A 23,977-nucleotide genomic window follows, 5' to 3' on the forward strand; every position below is an offset into this window, starting at 1 on the left:
AAAAAGAAGAAGAATTTTGGTAGTTCCTAAATTCTCTAAGAAATACCCTAAGCAGATTTTTTTTTTAATTAGGCCCTTACAAAATATTTGGGGAAGTTATCACCTACTACAAATGATGATATCAAAAGAAAGAAAAAGAATATGTTTAGATTTGTAGAAAAAAAGCTCTTTAAATGGATGAAAAGGTCTTAATATTTCTTAGGCCCTTCTGGAAGGAACATTTTTTTCTAATTTTTATAGAGATTCCAGTGTAAGTCCATTTTGTTTGACCTGAATTTGCCCACATTAATAGTGAACATGTTCAATATTTTTTTTCAGTTAAAAATATATTAACTTTAATTTTATATCTAGAAGTAATATAAACAATTATTAAATATTGATAATATTGATAAATGTTGATAATTGATTATATACATTCTTTTAAAATATAAGAATGCTAATGTTAATTTGTTTGTCTTAATAACATATGATACATGGTTACAGCTTAATTTTTTTTTATTATAATAGATAGATCAACTATTGATTCATCAGCAAATTGAACTTCTGGAAGGTATGTATTCATTGTATTTATCATACTTCTAGGAAGAGAAGACATTTATGCAGATAAAGGCATATCACCAACCACAGATATAACACCTTCAGTGATGCTGGATATTAAAACTGGTTATTTACAAATGTCTCTCTTCATGATAATGAATTGATAAGGATTATCAGCAGCTTATTTCTTGAAATTAGGAGTCAAGTGGTAAAATACTATTATGCTGGACATCTCTCCTCATGATACTGACCCTGACTTAGAAAGAAACCAGTCAAAACTTACTGTCATTCCCCCTTCTCTCTAGAAATCATTTCAGTGATTCTATCACTTTGCCTAACCTCTATCCCTTCAACTGTTTTTTCCCCAGTTTGTGATGTCCTTGCAGTTGTCACAGAGCCACATGCAATAGTTCAGTTACCTTAGTAAATACATTTCCAAAGCAAGTGAACTCTGAATTTGGATGGATGGGGATGTTTTGGAAAATTGCATTACTGCCCACAGTTTCTCTTGAGAGTTCAGAGGAACCCTATAAAACCCTTTGTTCCACGGGCTGTGGATTATCACCTTGGGCACAGGGACACTGCACTGGAGGGTGTTGACCAGCCGGCCAAGAGGCCTGACTTCACAGAATGCCACTGGTGCTCCTATGAATGGGGCCTGACTCCTACAGCTGTTTCCTTAGGTCCAGTGCTCGTCAGGTGCAAAGTAAACTTAAGAAGCCACTAGATGTTTCAGGACTGCTGCCAGGGGAAAGGGAATCTGGGTAGATTCATGCACTACAGTATCCTCCTTATAGGTATAAAGAGTTCAGTGAAAACTCTAATAGATTTTAGAATATATCTATTAACTCGTTCTTCATATCTTTGCAAAGTTCTTTTCCACTGATAGAAATTATCATGTGAACTGTACTACTGTAGAAATACGGTTGATATTTGGTTAGAATATATAATTGTTGCTTATTACACTTAAATTACTTGTAATGTACACTTAGATATTTAGAATGTTCTCATTTTTATTAGTTTGTTTATATCACATTTTCTCTGGAAAGGAACTCTTCATAGTATGATAATTTATATTCTCAACTTTTTTAATGATTCATTTTAGGGAATTTATTTTTGATATTATAAAAAACAAAAAACCAGACACTATATATTAAATAGCACTCCATTTATAGTTTTACGATTTATAAGTTTTATGTATATATTTGGAAATATATATGTATTAATCATGAAATATAAATTTCAAATTTAGTAGTTATAAATTCTTCAGTTTTTTAAAGAAGGATGTCTAATTTTCTTTTCTTTTTGTCTCCAACTGAAAGTTTATATTTTAACATTATGAGCAGTATAAAGAAATAAATATTACTCAGTTCATTTTTAGCACCTGAGACTATGATAGGCACTTATACATTTCCCAATTCAAAACTTAGTAGACAATAGACATAACCATAGAATTCTCTTGTTTAATTTGTTTTCATTTTTTAAGTAACTAGAAGGAAGCTTAGATTGTGTAAGCCCACTGATCTCATTAAACAGATAAACAAGCTGAAAAATTTTCAGATTAAGCTACTTAATGAAACAGTTAGATAATAGATCCCATTTCATTAATCAGTTTAATTTTTTCACATGAAATATTTGACTGGCCGATATTGAGGTAAAGGGTTGTTCTTTTAAAGGCAGGGTCAGAGCCTGTCTGAGCCAGAGCAAAGATACTTAAGGGAGGTCATGGTGATAAAGTTTGTGAAGAACATCTCTATCTGACTAAAAGTCTATCCACACCAATATTAGAGAGTGATTTTTGTCTCTATGTTTCTTTTAATTGCTCATTATGTTGGTGGCTTCTCATACCCTATGACCCACGTTAATGAGGGCTATGGACAAGTGGCACTGTGAATTGATCCCTCCTGGCTTTAAGCAAGGAGAGGTTTCCAAAGTGTGGTTCAATGTGGGAAGCCCTTTGGTAAGATACCATGTGGGTGTCAGATGTCAGCACATCTCTGTTTCCCCTGTGAGGAGATTAGCCCCCGCTAAGGTACAGAGTTCACTTAGGATGCCAGTGGTCTGGAATCCTCTGACTTGCAGCCTTGGTTGCCAAGGGCCTTTCCCCTTGTCTAATACCCATTTCCTACTTCTGAACAACCACTGCTGAGCTAAACAAGGGTGCCCTGGGCTGAGGGTGACATTCTATCTCACCTTCCATTTTCACTCTCTCCCTCTTCACATGTGTGCATTGAGAGAAAGTCCTCTCACACCTTCCTCACACAGTGCAGAAAGAGAAGCCATGACTGTGGTTTATGAAACTAAATCTCAAGCCAATTTATTTAATATAATATTATACGGTGCATAAACATAGCAATCTTCCTATATTCCCCTCCATAGCGGAATACAGACATTTTCTGCATACACTTAAAAGGACTGTCGCCATCGGCAGCACTGCACCATCCCTCACAGCAAAGTCTCCCTTTCTGACATGGGTCTATGGAATTAGGAAGATACGAGTTGTTTTCTCTTCCATGTCTCATACAGGAATTCCTAATTTCTTTGTACTTTAATACCCTCTCATCCATTCCCTTCGCCTTTTTTTCTGTGTTTAGATCATCTCTAAACATCTTTCCTTTTCTTCCTCCTGTGTTATATGAAGTATCATCTTAAAATGGTATAACTAGATATTGTAGTATCTTAGGATAGATTGATTACTCTTTTAACACAATAGTCATAGTGATTCCCTCTTTTATGTTTTTAGTCTTAACAGGTTTTGAAACTTGTAACAAGTATGAAATTAAGAACAGCCTTGGACAGAGAATTTACTTTGCAGCAGAGGATACTGATTGCTGTACCCGAAATTGCTGTGGGCCTTCTAGGCCTTTTACAATCAGGATTCTTGATAATATGGGCCGAGAAGTCATAACTCTGGAGAGACCACTAAGGTGTTCCAGCTGTTGTTTTCCCTGCTGCCTGCAGGAGGTCAGTGAGCAATTACCAGGGTGATTTTTACAAATTCTTTGCAAAGTAGTTCTGCAAGAATTTTCACCTTATTGGTGAATTTATATAATCAAATGAGATTTAAAGGAAAAGTGGTCCACCAGCTATTGGTTTATGCTTGAGGGTAAATGGTAGGAAGGAAAGCAGGTGGAAAAGAGTGAGCAGTTAGCCCCATGTCCCTAAGCAGTGTGCCCCCCGGGGGTGAGATCAGAGATCTCAGAGACCAGACTTCTTGATCTTCAGGGAGAGCTGAGAACGTAGGTCACCTCGGTCAAGTCCCTCACCTGAAATGACCATGAGGGCCTGGCCAAAGCCAGAGGAGGGCCCCATAGAGAATATCCTCGAATGCTATCCCAGAGGCAAGTGGACAGAAGAGTGAGGAAAAGAACACATATGTTCAGTTCATCTCATTATTTTAGCCGACCTGCAAGGAGCAAACCTAGGAGAGGCCCCCTCTGAGAAATCTCAACTCCTGTGTTTTTCAGTTCTCCATTTGAAAAAAACAAGTAATATATTTGAGTCCCTGTAACAGGGGTATGCGAATTGTGAACACCTTCAGCTCCATAAAGACCAGGTGTCTCTTTCATAGTACTTGACAGCCCTCTGATAGAGAACATGGATCTCAGGGGAGACGCCAGGGCACAGAGTGTTTACAGGAAGTTGGCCTTTGCCTGTATCTCTTTGCCTGAGACCAGAGCTGCCTGGGTCACTCAGTCATCCATACGGGTAGCTGTGAGAGCAGGGCACACAGAGATACAAGCACATAGAGATTTGCTGTCTAATACTGCTCTTATTTTGAAAGGATAACTGAAGTTGTTCACACTGAATTATTTTGTTTTCCATGTCAATTAGTTTAGATGTAATAATATTCATTGGAATAGCTGAGGGAAAACTGAGAGTTTGATGGAATATGCTCTACAATTTATAGAGCACATTAGCATACATTATACAATTGGTCTTAATAAAGAGATCTAGGAAGTCCTCAGTTACAGATGAACATGTTGAGATGCTGTCAAGGTCACCCAACTAATGTTCAGGCCCAGATTCCAGGCCCCATTTTCTTTCCATGCTAGCACTATTGCCACTCATATTTGAAAACTGCCCCAGTGATCAGGGCTCTGTCCATACACTTAAACCACTGTTTTTAAAGGAATTTGAGGAAATAGCTATTAATAATTTAGTCATTTTTTGTAAGTATGGAAATTTTAAAATATACAAGACCAGTAGAGCAGTGCTTCAGAATGGAGACAGTGCATGCAGCCTCCCCGAGTTTGTGTCTCATCTCTTCCACTTTGCAGCTGGGGAATCTGACACAAGTTAATTAACCTCTCTGTTCCTCAGTTACTTCCTGTATAAACAGGGATAATAGTACCAACTTGGTAAGGATGTGGAGTGAATTAAGTGGTGCTTAGAACAGTGTCTGACACTTAGAAAGTATTCAGTAAATGAGAGTTCTTATTAGACATTGTAATGATTGCAGTTTATATATTCTTTTGCTTTTGTAGATAGAAATCCAGGCTCCTCCTGGTGTCCCAGTAGGTTATGTTACTCAGACCTGGCACCCATGCCTGCCAAAGTTTACACTTCAGAATGAGAGGAGAGAGGATGTACTAAGAATTACTGGTCCATGTATTGTCTGCAGCTGTTGTGCAGATGTTGATTTTGAGGTAAGAGGTGTGATAACGTTTATGGGTTTTGCTTTCCTAGTATAAGAATAACATAAGCTGGGAGGATGTTACAAATATATTAAATGAATATGTATGTCCTGATATCTCAAGAGGGACTCAGTGTCCCTCATATTTATCTTTGGTCAGAGAGATGGTTATTGCTCTGATTAAGCATCAGTGTTGATTGTGCTAAATGGAAAAAAGAGCAGCAGAGATTTGTAGCCAAATAAATATAAACAAGGCATCTAACATTGGTGGGTTTTGTATAAAGGTACTGTATGTTATGCATTTTAAGTGGAACATTAACCTTGTCATCAAAGTCTGATTTCCAAAGCATATGGTTCTTCCTTAGCATGAAACACAGGCTGCCAGTGCTCTAGGCCCTCTTCAAAATCTCTGACATCTTTGAGTTCCTACAATAAGCCCAATTATGCAAAGAGAATTTTAACAAATATATGATGTACTACCCAATCATGCTTCTCTATGATCTCTCCTTTATCTTTGTATTAAATGCATTCATTAGAAATCACAATATATCTGTGTATTTACTACCTGGAGGAATTGCATCATAGCAGTTTTTCAACAAATGGGGCCCAGACTTATGGCCCAAATTATTTAGTTGCAAATGCTTAAAAGTCGAGAGGTTATAAAACTTAATCTTGATACCATGATTCTCTTGTATAAGCATAAAATCTGGTAAACTGGACAATTTCCACAGAAGAGACAAAAATCTAAAACTGAGCAGGACCGCCCCCTTATGATAAATAAGTGGGAACTCTGCCACTGCCCCTGACTTGCCAAGGTTTTCCACTGTCCGGCTTCATTCTTTTATATTATCTGCCTGGCTTTGCTAGTCATATGATTTTTAATTCCTCTGTTATATAAAGATGGATCACTCCTCTCATTGACTTCAGTGTCTAATGAGGCAGACAGGCAATTCTAAGAAAAGTACATATGATGTAATTAGAGACTTTATAAAGACTCTTACAAAGAATGCATAGTGTGTGGGGGGGATATAAACTATGTATGTTTAAAGATTTTATAGGTTTATGTATAATAATAGTTCTCTATGTAGGGGTTATCATTCCCATAAAAGATCCAGAGGATTGAAAGGTAATTGTTGTTTCAGGGAATATTAATGGAAGTTTTGCTGACATATCTTTTATCTATGTAAAATAAGTAAAAATACTGGTGAAGTAAGTCACACTGGAGTGTGAAACTCTTATATTTAATGATAAGAAAGTTGGAAATCATTCAGCAACCCTTCTCAGTGGATACCTTAAAGCATCTATTATAGGCAATGAATTAACTTCTCTCCTGTGCATCTAGAATGGTGCTAACTAGATAACATCTTTGAGGGAATTGAGAAAATAGTACCTTGAATCACTTTCTATATACTAGATAATAGAAATTTTGAAAGCAGGAATTATCAGTATGAGGGACCACTATGGAACATGGAGAAGAGTCATTCTAAAGGAAAAAATAATTCAGAGACATTTATAAGTGTACCCAGTGGTACTGATTCATAGATTTGATGTCAGTGGAGGAAGAAAGAAAATTTAGACATGATTCTAAAGTCTTATTGGTCTGATGTCTGATGTTTAAGAAGCTGAATGATGATGCCATTGACCAGGGTAAGAATCCTGAAGGAGAAACAGTTGATTTGTGGGAAGCTAATGATTTGTTTTTGAGTCATGTTGGTTTTTAGGTGTGTAAGGGAAAATGTTAGAGTTTTCGGCATACGGATGGTAGTTGAAGCCATGAGATTATCCCATGGGTGAGTAGAAGAAGAACAAGTAGACTTTGTAATCCTTAGAGATAATGAGGGAATCTGTCTTATTCCAGGGCTATTAGGAGTAGGAAAAAAATATGCCTACATGAAACTGATATCCCAATCTAGCCCCCTCTATGATTTTGAGGTCTGAATTTATAACACCAGTATGATTCATGAATCTTAAGACATAGAAACTGATCTTGAGTGGTGACACAGATGGGAGAATTGAATGCAAAAACATACTAGATGGAGATTGATCACCAAGGTCACCCTCTATCCCTACAGAACAAACCTATCTCCACATGAGCAGATTCAAAAATTAACATACTGTTCTAGGAACTAATCTACCAAAACCAAACTGCATGTAATAGAACAGTCTGTAGTCAGTCATATAAGAAATACCTAAATAGTGCCTCCCTGGTGGCGCAAGTGGTTGAGAGTCCGCCTGCCGATGCAGGGGATACGGGTTCGTGCCCCGGTCTGGGAGGATCCCATATGCCGCGGAGCGGCTGGGCCCGTGAGCCATGGCCGCTGAGCCTGCGCGTCCGGAGCCTGCGCGTCCGGAGCCTGTGCTCCGCAACGGGGGAGGCCACAACAGTGAGAGGCCCGCATACCGCAAAAAAAAAAAAAAAAAAAAAAAAAAAGAAATACCTAAATAAACATTAAAGAGCCTAACAAAGAAACAAAAAGGGTCATAAGGGGAGGATGAAACAAATAATAAAGGCCAGGAGGATATAAAAACAAGCCAAATAGAACCTCCAGAAATGAGGAACAGTCATTGATAAAACCTCATTTGAAAGGATGAGCTACAGATTAGACACAGGTGAAGAGAGAGTTAGTGAACTGGATCACCCATATTAGGAATATAAAGAGGAGGTGGGCAAAAGATATAAATTTGAAGGGACATGGAAGCTAGAATAAACTACTGCATATGCCAAAGAGGAGTTACAAAAAAAGAGGAGACAGAATGTTTTGATATAATATTCAAAGAGATACATAGCTAAGAATCTTGCAGACTTGATGCCATTGATTCTCAGATCCAGAAATTGCAAGGAGTTCTGGTAAGAAAAAGAAATGACACCCAGATACAGCTTAGATAAACTGCAAACTGCAAACTAAAATAGGAAATCTAAAATCATCAAATGGGAGCGGGGAAGATTATTTCTAATACGTAATTCTCTGACCATTAGGGATTATGAACATTTCTCTAAGTTTACTAGCTACTTGTATTTGCTCTTTGAATTATCTTTTAATATCCGTTGCCTGTATTTTCTATTGGGTTATTTTTTTCTTGTCAATTCATAAATGTAGTTTTTGTGTTGAAGACGTTGACCCTGCATCTGTATTTCTGTCCTCTGATCTGCAAATATTTTCCACATATCTACCCCTTTTGTACTTTGTTTTATAAATATATCTCAGTTGGCTGGACAACTGTGTCATCACAATTTATTAAGTAAACTATTCATTTCTTGCTAAGCTGAAATGACATACATTAAACTTCCACAAGCAATTTCTAGATTCATTCTTCTATTGCATTGTTACCACTTTTCTTACAGTAGTGCCTTATAATTCAGTTATGGTAACAGTGATGTATCCTGTATTTAGTCATAGCCATACAGTCACTAATCATTCTATTTTATCATATTTTCTTGCTATTGTCAGATGTTTCCTTTCATGTGAACCTTAAGATAATTTCATTAAATTTTTCAGAAGTTAGAATCCAATTAGTATTGTATTGTCTATGATTTTTTAATTAATATATTTATGATGCTAAACCTGTCTCATCCCAAAAGTGTAATATATTTTAATTCATTTATATCTAATTTTGTACTCTTCATAAGACCATATAGAACTTCTATCTCTTTTGTTGAATTTTTTCCTAAGTAATTTATAGGCATTATCACTACTAATCAGGAATATTTTTCTATTTGTAGGTACTTATTGTTAATATTGAGAAAAGCTATTTATTTTTGTTTACCTCTTATTCAGCCTTGTGACTATATTCTAGTATTTAATTTGGAAGGCATTTTTGCTATATTTACTTGGTTTATCTAGGTATAAAATCACATAGCAAATGAAATCATGGAAGCTCTTCTAATTTGCCAATTAACTTATTTTCTTTTCCAGCCTGCTTCTTACAGCAAAACTGAATAATATTTGCCAATTCTGTGTATACCTACTAAGTTGATGATTTCAATTGAAATAGCAGCAAATGTTTCATAATTTAGAAAGATACTGGCTATTTTTCTATTCCTGTTTTACCTAGAGCAAGAATCAATATACTTTTTTTTTTTTTTTTTTTTTGGTAAAGGAAGAGATAGAAAACATTTTAGAGTTTTGGGCCATATGGTCATTGTTACAACTACTCAGGTCTGCCATTTTAGCATGAAAGTAGTCATACACAATACACAAATATTGGGTGTAACTGTGTCTGAATAAAACTTACAAAAACAGGGTGCAGACTAAATTTGGCTCATTGACCCTTGCTTGCTGACCCTGACCTAGATTTTTATTAAGAATTGATACTTAACTTTCTAAACAGCAGAGCATCATAACAGTTATGAATACAGACTCTGGAGAAGAACACCTGGGTTTGAAATCCATTTCCATGACTTCTTATCTGTGTGAACTTGGACATGTGACTCACCTCTCTTTGCTTTGGTTTTTTCATATGAAAATTGTGTGTAATAATACTATATATCCTATAGAGAAATTATGAGGAAAAAATTACCTAAGACTTGTAAACCATTTATATGCCTAGCATATACTAAATGTTATATAAATGCTTAATTAGTAAGTAAATAAAATACCTTTTCAGGACCTATGGATACACTCATGTTTTTGAATTATATGATTTTTTTTCAGTATTTTACACTTTATTATAGTATTTTTTATACTGGGCTTTATGTGCTAATGTACTATTTGGATTTTTGTATTTATATTTATGTTGTGAGATGAACCTATATATTTCTTTTTAGAATACCTTTATCAATTATTTGTATTAAATTTATAGGTTTATAAATTTAATAGTAATATAATACCAGTTTATTACTTCCAGAAGTTGAAATCATTTTATTATGTAGATTTTGTTTTTAAAATATTTTCTAGAATTTAGCTAAAAATTATCTAGTCCTGTTGACTTTTCAGTTGTAGATCCTTATTCACTTTTCTGTTCCTTTCCTTTAAAAATTTATATATCTACCTCTTACATAAATTTTTGGTGACTTTTTAATTTCTTGCTAGAGTAATCAAAACGGGGAAGTGTCAATATCTGGTAAGTATAGTAGTAGGATTATGATGGCTGATTATCTTCTGTATATTTTATTAAAATTTTTTTTTCAAAAATTAAAAATAATTGAAAAAATAAAATGTAAGGATTTATTACTAGCTTCAAATCCTTACATGACAGCTATGAGCAGATAAAACATGAAGGTGTGCAATAGGGAATTTGTATTAGTTTGTTTTGCCACAAGAGTGTAACAAATAATCCCTAAAGCTCAGTGGCTTAAGAAAATATGCTTATGAGTCTGAAGGTCAACTGATATACCTATGCTCAGACAGATGGCTCTGATTTAGGCTGCCAGTTGGTCTCAGGTCTGCTCCAGGTATGTTCATCCTGGAGCTTCAGCAACAGCAACTGCCTGGATCATGCTTTCTAGTGGCTGATCACTGGAGAGCAAGACCTAGGCAAACCCACTCCGCCATGTTTAAGGTCTCTGCTGGTGTCACATCCACTAACACTCCACTGGTCAAACAAGGCACAAGGTCAAGCCTAATTTCAATGTGCAGGAAAGTATACTGGGCTTACAGAGGGAGGGGACTGAAATGACTATTTGATGAACAGTAATCCATGCTATCACAGTTTTTTCATATTAGAAGTTTATTTCAAGTTTTTAAAGAACTTAACCACCCACATCCAAATAAAATGAGTCAACTCTTTCTAATTTGCCCACATTTATGTAGCTGGTCCAAACCTAAGCTAGGTCTTCAAAGGTTGTTGCCAGCACGTGTGGTACCTTGTACACATGTGAGAAGGACACTTCTCTTCCTGGTTTGACACAACTCTGCCTATACATACCCTGGCAAGTGTGGACTACATTGAGCCTCCACATGCCCACTTGGTGAGGTGCATTTCTCTGGCTATAAGCTGTTCAACTCTTTATCATGGCCCTGAGCTTTCCTCAGGCAGAACTGTAAAATTAGAAAAACTTTACTTTGGAGCTTTTTTTTTTCATACGCATTTCCTCTTTTGTTGTTCATCCTCCTCCTGTTGTCGAGTCATACCCCAACCTTTGACCTGAGGCATCTCATCAAGTTACTATTGGTTACTTACCTTCACTCGAAACTGCCAGTCCTCTTTTCCAGGCTCTTGGCCTTTCATGTTTTCCTACTGACAGTGGGTGATAATGGGGCCTTCCATCACCTTTAAAACTCTGCCTATATCAACTCTCCGTGCTTGTGTTAAAGCAGAAGTCAGATAGGAGTTTCACTTACTACCTTCCTGATGGCTTCTAGAAATTTCATCAAAGAAATATTTCCTGCTTAAATTTTATTTTGACTCAATTCAACTAACTTATTACTGTATGTCTTAATGGAGAATAGAAAATGTTAAATATTTCATCTAAACTACTTTCATATTAGTTCTCTGTACCAAAGAAACAGTTTTTTTAAAATGAATCTATAAATGGATATAGGAATGTACATGCATGTAATGAGTGATATAATGTTCATAGTTATGAATGGCATATAATTTTAATATAATATTTGTTTTATTTTACTCCTACTTGGAAAGCAGTTTTATTATTAGTTTTCTCGAATTCTTTGTCTTTTTTTTAAATTAGATTAAATCTCTTGATGATAAATATGAGGTTGGCAAGATTTCCAAGCAGTGGACTGGCCTTGTGAGAGAGTTATTTACAGATGTCGATAACTTTGGCATCCAGTTCCCTTTAGACCTTGATGTGAAAATGAAAGCTGTGATGCTCGGCGCATGTTTCCTCATTGTAAGTTTATTCTTGCTAATCTGGGGTATAGATGGTTTCTCTAGGATCATTCTGAAATAATTTGGTAAATTTTACATTTTTAAATGATCTTAAATTTGTAGGTTTTATTGAAAGTGGTCCTATTTAATTTTAGCTATGAAATTCCATTTTCTTCTGCTACTCTGGGTTCACAAATGACTAGCTTCTCTCTGGAGGGTCTAGGCAGTTTTACATTGTAACAAGAGGATCTTATATATTAAGGAGAGGCTCTGGTTTTAGTAAAAAAAAAAAAAAAATCGGTGCTTTGGAAAACAGTCTGAATCTTCCAGTGTGTTTAAATGGAATAAGTCTCAGTGAAACAGAGATTTCTGCCTGATTCATTATTAAATTAAATCATCTAATACAGAAATACAAACTGTAATAAGAATCTACATTCAATCAAGCCTTAGACAGAACTACCAATTAAGAGGAAATATATGAGATACAGCAATGATTTTGAACTTGTCTTCACATTAAATTACCTAGGGAGCTTTTAGTAGTAGGCCATATCCTAGTATAACTAAATCAGAAGCTCAGAATTAAAAGTTTGTGTAGCTCCTCAGATGATTCCATATACAGCTGATGTCAAGGACTCCTGGGACAGAGCAGTGGTTTTCAACCTTAGCTGCACAGTAGAAACACCTGAGTAGCTTTCACACTCCCTATGTCAAGACTATGTACCCAGATCTAGTAAACCAAATCCTGAGGTGGATCCAAGCCTTCAAGCTGTTTAAGCTATCATATGATTCCAAAGCAAGCAAGGTTTGGAGTCACTAGATTAATACCTTAAATATTGGCATATGGCTGCAATCAGAAAAAAAAATAAAAAGTAAAAGAACATACAGAAAAAGGATCCAGTTACTTCAACAAATAAATATCAGGAAAATAAAAGATAAAAATAAAATAAAAAGAGAAACATCAGCTTAATGTAGTTTGTAGACCATGTTTGGATACTGATTTAAACAAACATATAAAAAGACATTTACAAGACACTCAGGGAAATGTGAACATTGGCAATTTGATGATATTAATGAATTATTAAGGTTTTTAAAAAATATATGATGTTATTGTGGTTATACAAAAACAGAACAGTCCATTTTCTTCAAGGGCGCATACTGAAGTATTTCGGTGTAAAATGATATGGTATCACAGATTTGCTTTTAAATAATGGGGGTGAGGGAAGAGGGACACAGCAGATGCAGTAATTGGTGAACCAAGCTGGATGAGTGGTCGTTGGGACTTTATTATACTATTCTATCTACTTTGGGACAGGCTCAGTATTTTCTATATAAACTTTTAAATATAACCACAGTTCTATTTAAAAACTATGTTTTCAATAAGTGTTTATTTCACATGAGAAGAAAATTTTAACCTTAACTTGGGGAACTGTTTAACCAAAGGTTTACACACCATAACCAAAGATACGGTGTGTACAGGGTGGAGAGAGTAGTCTGGGGCGTTTGGATAGGTGAGTAATGGGATTAGGGTGGTGGTGGTGTAGTTATTAGGAAGTGAATATGGGGTAGATTGGGAAGTTTTCCCAATCTTATAGACCTTGGGAAGATACTGAAAATTGTTTAGTTAACTGGTTAATTTTAAGCTATGTATAAATAAAAGAGTTATAAACCCAAATTTTAGAAAGATAAATCCCGGTGACTGTGTACAAAATGGATTGAAGAGAGGTAAAATTCTAATAGTGCAATTGCAAGTGAATGGTGATAAAGATTCAATTATTTCTTTGTAAAGAGAAAAAGGAAAATGATAGATGTGAGAGAGGTACAATCCACAGGATCTGACAGAAGTTGTAGGGGAGAGGGTCTGGTTAGAAATTGATGGAGTAAGACAAGCTGAGGACCACAGTGGGCAACAAGTTTGGAAGAGAAATCATAAAACTGGGCCAAAAAAGTCTAAGATGTTATTCTAACTCTAAGATGGCTGTCATTCTCCAGAAACAATCTAAAAATTGTACATGGAACTCCAGTCACAACACAAGTTATATTACTAGAGAAGGAGAACAAAAAGTTGAGGAACAAAGATTGAAAGAGGAACATTCTAAGAGCCATGAAAAAAGAAATTTAGAGAAGTTACCAGAGGATTAATTAAGTTCATACAGGTATCAATAAGTGAATAGAATTACAGGATTTAATTGCATTAAAATGGAAAGCTGAAGCTATCAGCCTTTCCCAGATCTACCTATTAGCTGATTTTTCTTGTTTAGCAGATACGTTATGGTGTTTCATCAGATCCCTTAGCATTTATGCATCTGAGAGCTGATCTCTGTTTTGTTGCTGAAAACCCATTTCCATATTTTGTTTTTATCTAGGACTTCATGTTTTTTGAAATGACTAGAAATGAACAGAGAGCAGGAGTGTGGTAATGCATTCATTGACATCGCCTCAGAAAATCTGAAGTCCCTATATTGATTAGGACTATGTAAAAGAAAAACTGGTGGATTTTTCTCTTTATGTAAATGACTTATAGCGTATGTGAATTACACTGTGATTCCTGAAGCTCCAGATATGATTTTACTTTTCAAATTAAAGAGTTTATTTTTAATATCACTTACTTATCAATGTTTTTATACATTGTCTTTTATACATTTTTTCATTGTGTATTTTGGAGAAAGGATATAGAAATTTTTACATTTAAACATAACTTCCTATGATTAATTACTTTGAACTACAGTCTCTACTTTATTTTCAATTTGTATCGCAAAATTAATTAAAGATTTTTAAAGTAATTTTACTATAAACTTATACATTATTTTATTAAATCTAGTTACAATTTATTTCATATGTAACAACTGTTATTTTGCAAATACTGTATATTCAAAAGAATTCAAAATGAACATAATTTCAGTGTTTTTTTTACAATTACGTTCAAATAATACTCAATATTCATATGTCAAGGGAAAGTAAAATGTATTTTTTTGATCAGAAAATCACACTACATTAACTTCTCCTATAAGCTAATCTGCAACTATAAATAACATTTTCATTTTGACAAGACTATAAATTACCAATTTTTGATAATGATTTTTCGTGACAAAAGAATGATTCTGTCCCCAAGAAAGACACAATTAAAGACTCACTCACTCTAAAACTGGGATATTGTTATAATTTTCGAAGTAATTATTTATATATGGAATGGTTAGCTCCTGTTCTGTATTCTGTCATTCATGGAACATAATAGTTTTCAGATCACTCAGGTGTTAATTAAATAGAACATATATATTCTGAGTATAAATGTCTACAATGGTCCATTAGATTATTTTTACCAACAATCAAATAACTAAAAAATTGCTGATATATTTCTTTGCATATTTGATTTTTGTTTTTAACCAAACTGTGAACAGTCAACTCACATGATATTCTGAACTTTACACATTTACCTCCCCTTCCCTTTCGAATCTCCTTTAAAAGAGCAAAAGCATATGATAATCTTTAGCAAAATATATACCTGTACTGGAAACTAAGTTTTCTTCCTGTCAGAAAGTTAAAGGAATTTTTATACCCTATTTTGTAGGGAAAACTGAATCAAGTGAGAGGAGATGTCCAACCCACAATTTACCTCATGGAAAGGAAAAGTGTGTTTAGGAAATAAGAACTTAGGGGAGAGATTCCCTTTCATCCTCAGCAGAACTCCAACACCATCAGCTCCTAATGTTGAGAACATTGGGACGGCAGGAAGCTGCAGAAAAGGTGATGTCCAGACCGCCTTTCATTAGCCTAAATAATTCACCAGATGCCAGATTCCTATGATGAGGTGTAACCGAGGCACTCACATTCAGTTTATAGTTGGTACAGACGGCATGCCAGGTAAAGCGAGGTACTTGCACAGCTGGACCCTAGAGGCATTAGTTATGCCAGTTAGAGAAGGGAAGGTTTTCCAAGCCCGCTGTCAGGTACCACAACCAACCCAAAATGAGGCTAAGAGACTGACATTATCCCTGTGACAGCTATATCTTGCTTTCATTTTCCCCCTCCTCCTCCCAATCTCCCCTACTCCTACTCCTTCTTTGCATAGGACTCAAGATCTCTGGTTAAGCAAAGTAAAACTGCAACTTATCTGAACAGCTCCTTCCTTCAACTATGAAAAGAAGATCTGAGCAGAAACCCACACACTATCAGCAGAATCCATTTAATTTCAAATACTAGAAAAATGTGCACTCATTAAATATTTACAAAGAAAAGACTCATCATACATGGAAAATTAGAAATTTAAGTGAGAAAAATACCAGGACTTGCAACAAATGTCTTCATTTGTAATCTCAATGAGATTTGAGGAAATGTTGAATATTTATTTCTGGAACAGGCAGTAGAGAAAAAGTAACATTCTGGTGAGGCAAAATTTTAATAAAGTCGAAAAGTATGATAACCACACTTTAAAGTATGATGGTGATACTGGTATAGTAGGTTAATTTAGGTAGAAAGATAACACAGTAAGATAAAAGAGATTTTAAAAAATTCTCCCAGAAGTCAGATAAACACATAGAGAGGAAAAGGTGATTCCTGAGGAACAGATACATTCACTTCATGTTATGCACAACAGAAATTCCACAAGCAGAAATTAGATGGGGTCAAGAGAACACTTTATTTCCAAATAGGCTGTCATCGCTAGGTGAATGGATTTATCACATACCAGACAAAATTAATGAAAATGACCCATTTCTTTGTTACTTTTGAAGAATAATTTCACCATATACAGAATTCTGGGTGGTTGGGCTTTTTCTCTCACTCTAAATATTTCACTCCACTCTCCTCTTGCTTGCGTGGTTTCCAAACAGAAGTCAGGTATTATCTTTGTTCTTCTATAGGTATGGTGCTTTTTCCTCTGTCTCCTTTCACAATTTTTTTTTATCTTTGATTTTATGTAGCTTGAAAATAATATGCTAGTGTAGGGTTTGTTTTTCATTTTTTTCCCTGCCTCATGTTTGCTAAGCTTTCTGAACCTGTGGGTAGGTGCCTGACAATATGAGGAAATTCTCAGTCATTATTGTTTCAAACATTTCTTCTGTTTGTTCCTCTCTTTCTCTTCCTTCTGGTATTCACATTACATTTATGTTACACGTTTGTATTTGTCCCATAGTCCCTGAATATTCTGTTCTGGCTTTTTTTCAGTTTTTGTTCTATTTGCTTTTCAGTTTTGGAGGTTTCTATTGAGACATCCTCCTCAGAGATTCTTTCTTCAGTTGTGTCTAGCCTACTAATAAGCTCATCAAAGGCATTCTCCATTTCTGTCACAATGTTTTTTATCTATAGCATTTCCTTTTGGTTCCTTCTTAGGATTTCCATCACTTTGTTACATTGCCCATCTATTTTTGCATGCTGTCTATTTTATCCCTTAGAGACCTTAGCATATTAATCACGGTTGTTTTAAATTCCCAGTCTGGTAATTCCAACACCCCTTCCATGTCTATTTCTGGTGCCTGTCTCTTCAAATTGTGTTTTTTGACTTTTGGTATTCCCTGTGATTTTTTCCTGATAGCTGGGCATGATATATGGGATAAAAGGAATGATGTAAATAGGGCTTTTCATAATGTAGTGGTGAGGTGTAGGGGAGTGGGAAGTGTTCTGTACTCTGATGATTACATCTCAGTCTTTTACTGAGCTTTCCCCTCTGGACTGGGAACTATACAAGTGTTTTTTCAGTATTTATCTCCCCTCTTTGATGGAACAGGATGGCTATAGTGGGCTGGAGTTGGGTATTTCCCTTCTATCACATGTAAGGCTAGAGCTGACTGGAGTTGGGTATTTCCTTTCCACCAGGTCATTTAGGCTGTGGTTAAGTACTTTTTCCTGAGGGCAGACCTTGTTAAGAACAGAGTGCTCTGGTGTGTTTCAAAATTATACCTTTTCCCCTCCCACTGCAGGAAGCACAAGGGGATTTTATCTTTTAAATTTACTGTGAGAACCTGATTGAGCTCCTGAGGGAGAATCTCACAAAATTGTGTCCCCCATCTCCCCACACCCACCAATGACAGGGTCCTTGTAGAGTTTCTAACTCACTGACTTGTGCACACTGAGTGTCAGTACATCAATACATTTTCCTTTTCTGGCACTGGTTCTGTGGTGGTTTCCACTCCTGAGCCTTAGCTCCAGTAAGCCATGACTCCCTTTGTTCACCTGTCTCTCCAATCTTGGGGACAGCAGTTGGCCTTGTGTCCTCACTTCTGTTACAGATCCTAGAAGAGCTATTTTCAGTAAGTTCAGCTTTTTACTTGTTAGGATGGAGAGGTGACTTCCAAGCTCCTTACCTGTGGAACTAGAGTCAGAAGTGGCTCTTCATTTTTTTAATGTCAAAATTGTTGCTACATCAAAATTCTTCTCTGATTTTCATTCAGTCTGTATTTCTTCTTTTCATGCCATAAGTAAAATGGTAATTTTATTATGAATATGAGCACATTTTACCCTATATTATAGCTATGTATCTTCTGTTTATGATTTATTTTCTTTACTACAGTGTGTACTCCTTCTGGGCAGACTCTGCCTCAAAATCATTTTTGTACCTATCCCCAATGATGCCAAAACACTGTGACTTGCATATAGTTAATTTCAATAAATATTTCTCTTCTTGTTGTGGAACAAATGAAAATTTTAAACAGATACATGTAACATCTCAGACTTGACTGAAAATCATCAAAATTTTGAAATTGAGAGATAGCAACATTTCATGTAAAAGGAGAACAGGAGTTTATTTAATGACAAACCCAAGAAACCTCCAAAAAAACTACAGTTTTTAAGGATGAACGGACATAAATATAATGTGCACAACAAGATTGGTAGCTATGGCAATGGATGTGTCTATAATCCTCATCCTGGGTTTTATAAATACTATACTAATACTATAATAAGAGTATCCAAGGGCTTCCCTGGTGGCGCAGTGGTTGAGAGTCCGCCTGCCGATGCAGGGGACACGGGTTCCTGCCCCGATCCGGGAAGATCCCACATGCCGTGGAGCGGCTGGGCCTGTGAGGCCACAACAGTAAGAGGCCCGCGTACAGAAAAAAAATAAATAAATAAATAAAATAAATATAAATAAATAAAAATAAGAGTATCCAAACTCTTCGAACACTGGCACCTGAGAAAATATGATTAAAAGGATGAGGAGTGTGGAAACCATGTTCTTTGAAGAATGACTAATGGTATACAGCCTCAAGAAGGGAAAATGTGGGTGCTGAACTATGGAAGTGGGATAAGTTTATTCTTAACTGCTCTGTAATGCCCTAGATTTCTCAGCTATAAAACTGATACAATAATTGTATAATCCTCATAGAGCTGTTGTGAGAGTTAAGTCACTACATGTTAAGCTCTTAAAATAGTTCCTAGCACACTGTAAACACTATAAAAATGTTAGCTACTATTACCATTATTATTCCTCCAAAGCATTGAACAAGGACCAATGATATACATAGACAGATTTTTCTTTGTATAAGAAAGTGCTTCGGGCCTCCCTGGTGGCGCAAGTGGTTGAGAGTCCGCCTGCCGATGCAGGGGATACGGGTTCGTGCCCCGGTCTGGGAGGATCCCATATGCCGCGGAGCGGCTGGGCCCGTGAGCCATGGCCGCTGAGCCTGCGCGTCCGGAGCCTGCGCGTCCGGAGCCTGTGCTCCGCGACGGGGGAGGCCACAACAGTGAGAGGCCCGCATACCGCAAAAAAAAAAAAAAAAAAAAAGAAAGTGCTTCATCATAATTAGTTTTCCAACCTCTCAAAATAGTGAAACAGTTCAACTTTCAACTTAAATGCTTCTAGGTCAGAAACATAGAGTATCTTAGTCTTGGGAAGAAGTCAGACTACACAACCTCCCAGACTCTATGTAGGGACTACTGATGAGCTGAATGCAGCTGTAACCATAAGTGACAAGTGCCTTGGAAAGTCACTAGTGAGCACTCTGCATGTGTTTACAAGATGGTCTGGAGCATTCCATGTTGCCCTACCGGCGGTGAGCTGCAATTACTTATGCTTTCAGCCAGCAATGTCTTCATATTGGTGAGTATGTTTTCATGGTGAGATATATGACCATATGAAGAGAACACTAAAATTAGGATTTTTTAGACATAACGAACAATGAGAGTATGGGTTTAAGAGAAAGCTAGAAGGAAAAAGTCAGGCAATGACAAGGTGTCTACTTCATGACTCTAAAATACACTCTAAAGTACACCTTTTTTGTAGAGGCTAAGCAAAGGCATTATTTAGAGAATATGCCATTGAAAGCATAATGTCCCTAATCTGCCTGGAGTGCTCTGATCATCCAGGAGATAGCCAACTAGAGTACCTAAGAGTATTTTATTTCTACCTAGAAAATCCACAGTCATGTAGAGGACAGGCTATGTGCTGTTGTACATCATTTGTGTGTGTGTGTGTGTGTGTGTGTGTGTGTGTGTGTGTATTGGGGTTACTAGGAAGAACTATGAACAGAATATGTTCTTTTTCCATATTACTTATTCTGTTGTTAAAAAGGATGACATGAGAGACACCAGGATTCAATTCAGCACTAAGAAAGTGAGCCCTAAATCTTCATAAAAGAAATAGTTCATGTTATAAGCTCAGTAATTACACTGAAGTCATTAATTCCACTTACGTTACCCTAAAGTCTGCTGTCTCAAACCATTCAGTTATTTGCACATGGAAAGATGTCAAATAAGTTCTCTCCCATCCTACACTTGGCAAACACCATAATGAAAATAATAATCAAGTAATATTTAATACGGGCATTACACATATGATAAAAATGCCATCTTAAAGCAGTGGTAAGAAGTCAACTACTTTTAAGATGACATTAGGATAATCAGAAAATATTTGAAAAAAAGAAAGAAAAAGTTAAAATCCTTGTATGTGTCACATAGAAAAGTAAATATCAGATGAAAAACAAAATGCAAAAAACAAAACTTTATAAAAAGAGTAGAAAAACCAAAAGAGATTACTTTTTTATAATCACTCTTTTGATGAAGGTGTCTCAACAAAAAACTCAGGAAAATACTGAAAATTTTTAATTTTATATTTAGAATCTTATATTGTTGACACGAAATGCCCTAAATTAAAAGCAAAAAGTTTAAAGATAATATTGGCATCGATGAGCTATTTAAATTTCCCAGAAATCTATAAAAGTTAAATACAAGCCAAAATAAATAAACAGGAAATATATGATAACAATCATTAAGTATCCAGTGTATTTACAAATAAACATTCAATCTCACCAGCAATCAGAATCATAAAGACTGAATTTTGGTTCTTGAAAGAAAATCCTGTACATATTATTTCAAGCAGAAGTTGTAAAAGAAGTTGTCTTCTTTTACATGTGTCAGCAATGGTTGTTTTATATACTTTTAAAGTATCTTAACTGTCTGCTTTTCCAAAATTATAATGACTTTTGAAAACTTGAAATTTTCAAACAACATTAAAAGCCTTATTAAATTACAATACATTTACAATTTCAAACCTCTAAAGATGTAGCTATTTCAGAAGGCTAAACTTCTCATATTGAAAAACAAACAAACAAAAATACTAACTTGCACACATTTTTTAAATTACCAAGTTTAAAATGGTAATATACATTACATATAGTCATTATAGACATACAACTTATGCATCCCTGCCACTAGACTGCACTACTTTCAGTCAAGAACAGTCCTTTTCAATTTTTATTCTCTAGTGCAAAGCACAGTACCTGATATGATAGAAGAAGCCTGATAAATACAGTATTTGCCAAATGAAAGTCAATCTGACTCAGAATGAAAGACTCTGACTCAGAATATATGTGCCAAATTTCCATTATACTTACGGCCTATAAATATAAATGGAATAAATAGCACAGATAGATTTATTTGGATTATGTAATAGTGGATATATATATTTTTGTAATCCTCATCTGATTGTGAATACCTATGAATAAATTCTGGTATTATGATAGAGCTACACCTATTAGTAGTTACATATGTATTATCAAGTTAAGTCTTCAGAACTCAATTTAATACAGAAAGGCACTCTGGAACATTTCTAGACTGTTATCCCAGCTTAACTATAGTTAGTATGTTTGCTATCAACTGATTTCTATCAACAGTAACAACAAAATATAAATTAATAAGTAAATAAATGTAAGAAATGTGTTCGTGTTTGTTTTCTACAATGGCCAGTTTTAATGAACTCAATAAACAAATTAAGAAAACCCAGGGGGCTTCCCTGGTGGCGCAGTGGTTGGGAGTCTGCCTGCCGATGCAGGGGACACAGGTTCGAGCCCTGCTCTGGGAGGATCCCGCATGCCGCGGAGCGACTGGGCCCGTGAGCCACGGCTGCTGAGCCTGCACATCTGGAGCTTGTGCTCCGCAACGGGAGAGGCCGCGACAGTGGGGGGCCCGCGCACCGCAATGAAGGGTGGCCCCCACTTGCCGCAACTGGAGAGAAGCCCTTGCACAGAAGCGAAGACCCAACACAGCCATTAATAAATAAAAAAAATAAAAAAATAAAAGAAAACCCAGAGGGTACAGGCAGTAACTAAACAGAAACAGATTACAATTAAAAAGCAAGCCGATTTCACATATAAATTTCCCAAATCTTTTAGGTTTCTAACTGGTGGAAATGAAAAGCATCTCCCAATTATAAATATGATATATTCAACCATAAACAAAGATTGCAGATAGTATAATTCAAATTACAGATAAGGAATGTGGCTGCTTAGTGCATTGTGTTCATCTTTCCAAGGTGAAAATTCACCTCCTACTTTGTCTAGTCAGCTGTACTTCTTCTCACTAATATAAACTGTTCATTCAATTTGGCAAACCTTATTCTACAAACATGGCATTGAGAAAAGAAAAAGGGTGAGAAAGAAAGAACCTATCAGCAATAAATCCAAGCATATTTTCTACCCCTGGGAGATAATAATGATGATAATACTTAACAGATACTGAGCACTTAGTATGTATTAGACATGTACTAAGACTATATATTGACTTATTTGACTCTAATATTTTTATAATATTATCTCCACTTTAGAGATGAGACAGCAGATGAGGAAAGTGTGCAGAGTGGTGGAGCTAGCACACAGCATCTTTGTAGACTTTACAATTGAGACAGCACTGAGTCAGTTAAGCTCACACCTCATACTACTTGTACATGAACAACCAGTGAATGTTAAGAAGTTTGAAATGTCATGGCCCACTGACCAAGTGGTTCAATAAATGTAGCTTGCAGTACATACATCTATACATATATGTGCATGAGTGTGTATTCATGTATATATGGGATCTTCAACTTAGAAAGTTTTTTTTTTTTTTGAGAATGAGGGTGGAGAAGCACTGATGATGCCATCTAGTTGCTGGGGCAATTACAGAGATTAAGGCATCCACTGAATAATCTGCTCTAATCCTTTCTTCTTCTTTCCTGTGTGACGTGCCCCATGTGACTAAAGAAAAGGCAAAGCAGCTGTGCTGAGATGGTGGACATTTATCTCATATTGAAATTATTTTCCCTGACTGATTTTATGAAAGGGGATTTCTTTTATATTTTGTTGCATATGAGCTTATCAAATAAACACATCCCCAAACCCAATTAAATCAAGCATTTTATATGTTGGAATCATGGCTACTTTCCTCAGTAAAACAAGGGAAAAGTTGAACTGGTAAGTCTCATAAATGGATATGTTTGATGTCATTTGAGCCAAGAAGGAACATACAATGTTTAAGAATGTTGGCCCTGGAAGGTGTACTGCCTGGCTTCAATTCTATCAGCTGTGGTCACATTCCTTAACTCTCTATAAACATCCATTACCTGTCAAATCGTGATAAAATTCAACTAAAACAGGGCTTCCCTGGTGGTGCAGTGGTTAAGAATCTGCCTACCAATGCAGGGGACACGGGTTTGATCCCTGGTCCAGGAAGATCCCACATGCCATGGAGGAACTAAGCCCGTGCGCCACAACTACTGATCCTGCACTCTAGAGCCCATGAGCAACTACTGAAGCCCACGTGCCTAGAGCCTGTGCTCCGCAACAAGAGAAGCCA

General features: G+C 36.0%; 1 protein-coding gene across 4 annotated transcripts in view; it reads left to right on the forward strand.

Annotated features, from left to right (window-relative positions):
* The window catches only part of PLSCR1 (phospholipid scramblase 1), a 31,619-nt gene extending 16,992 nt beyond the window's left edge, over window positions 1-14,627 (forward strand). For 2 of the 4 annotated variants that reach the window (XM_060099555.1, XM_060099554.1), the window contains exons 5-9: window positions 508-550; window positions 3,281-3,501; window positions 5,025-5,186; window positions 11,802-11,963; window positions 14,305-14,627. In XM_060099555.1, coding sequence (XP_059955538.1) covers window positions 508-550; window positions 3,281-3,501; window positions 5,025-5,186; window positions 11,802-11,963; window positions 14,305-14,358 — 642 coding nt within the window. In that variant the 3' untranslated portion in view covers window positions 14,359-14,627. The remainder of the gene's footprint in view (window positions 1-507; window positions 551-3,280; window positions 3,502-5,024; window positions 5,187-11,801; window positions 11,964-14,304) is intronic. The other 2 variants (XM_060099557.1, XM_060099556.1) reach the window with 2 other exon arrangements.
* Window positions 14,628-23,977: the final 9,350 nt, after the last annotated feature.

Source organism: Mesoplodon densirostris, chromosome 5 (genome assembly GCF_025265405.1).
Source record: "Mesoplodon densirostris isolate mMesDen1 chromosome 5, mMesDen1 primary haplotype, whole genome shotgun sequence".
NCBI classification, from domain to species: domain Eukaryota; kingdom Metazoa; phylum Chordata; class Mammalia; order Artiodactyla; family Ziphiidae; genus Mesoplodon; species Mesoplodon densirostris.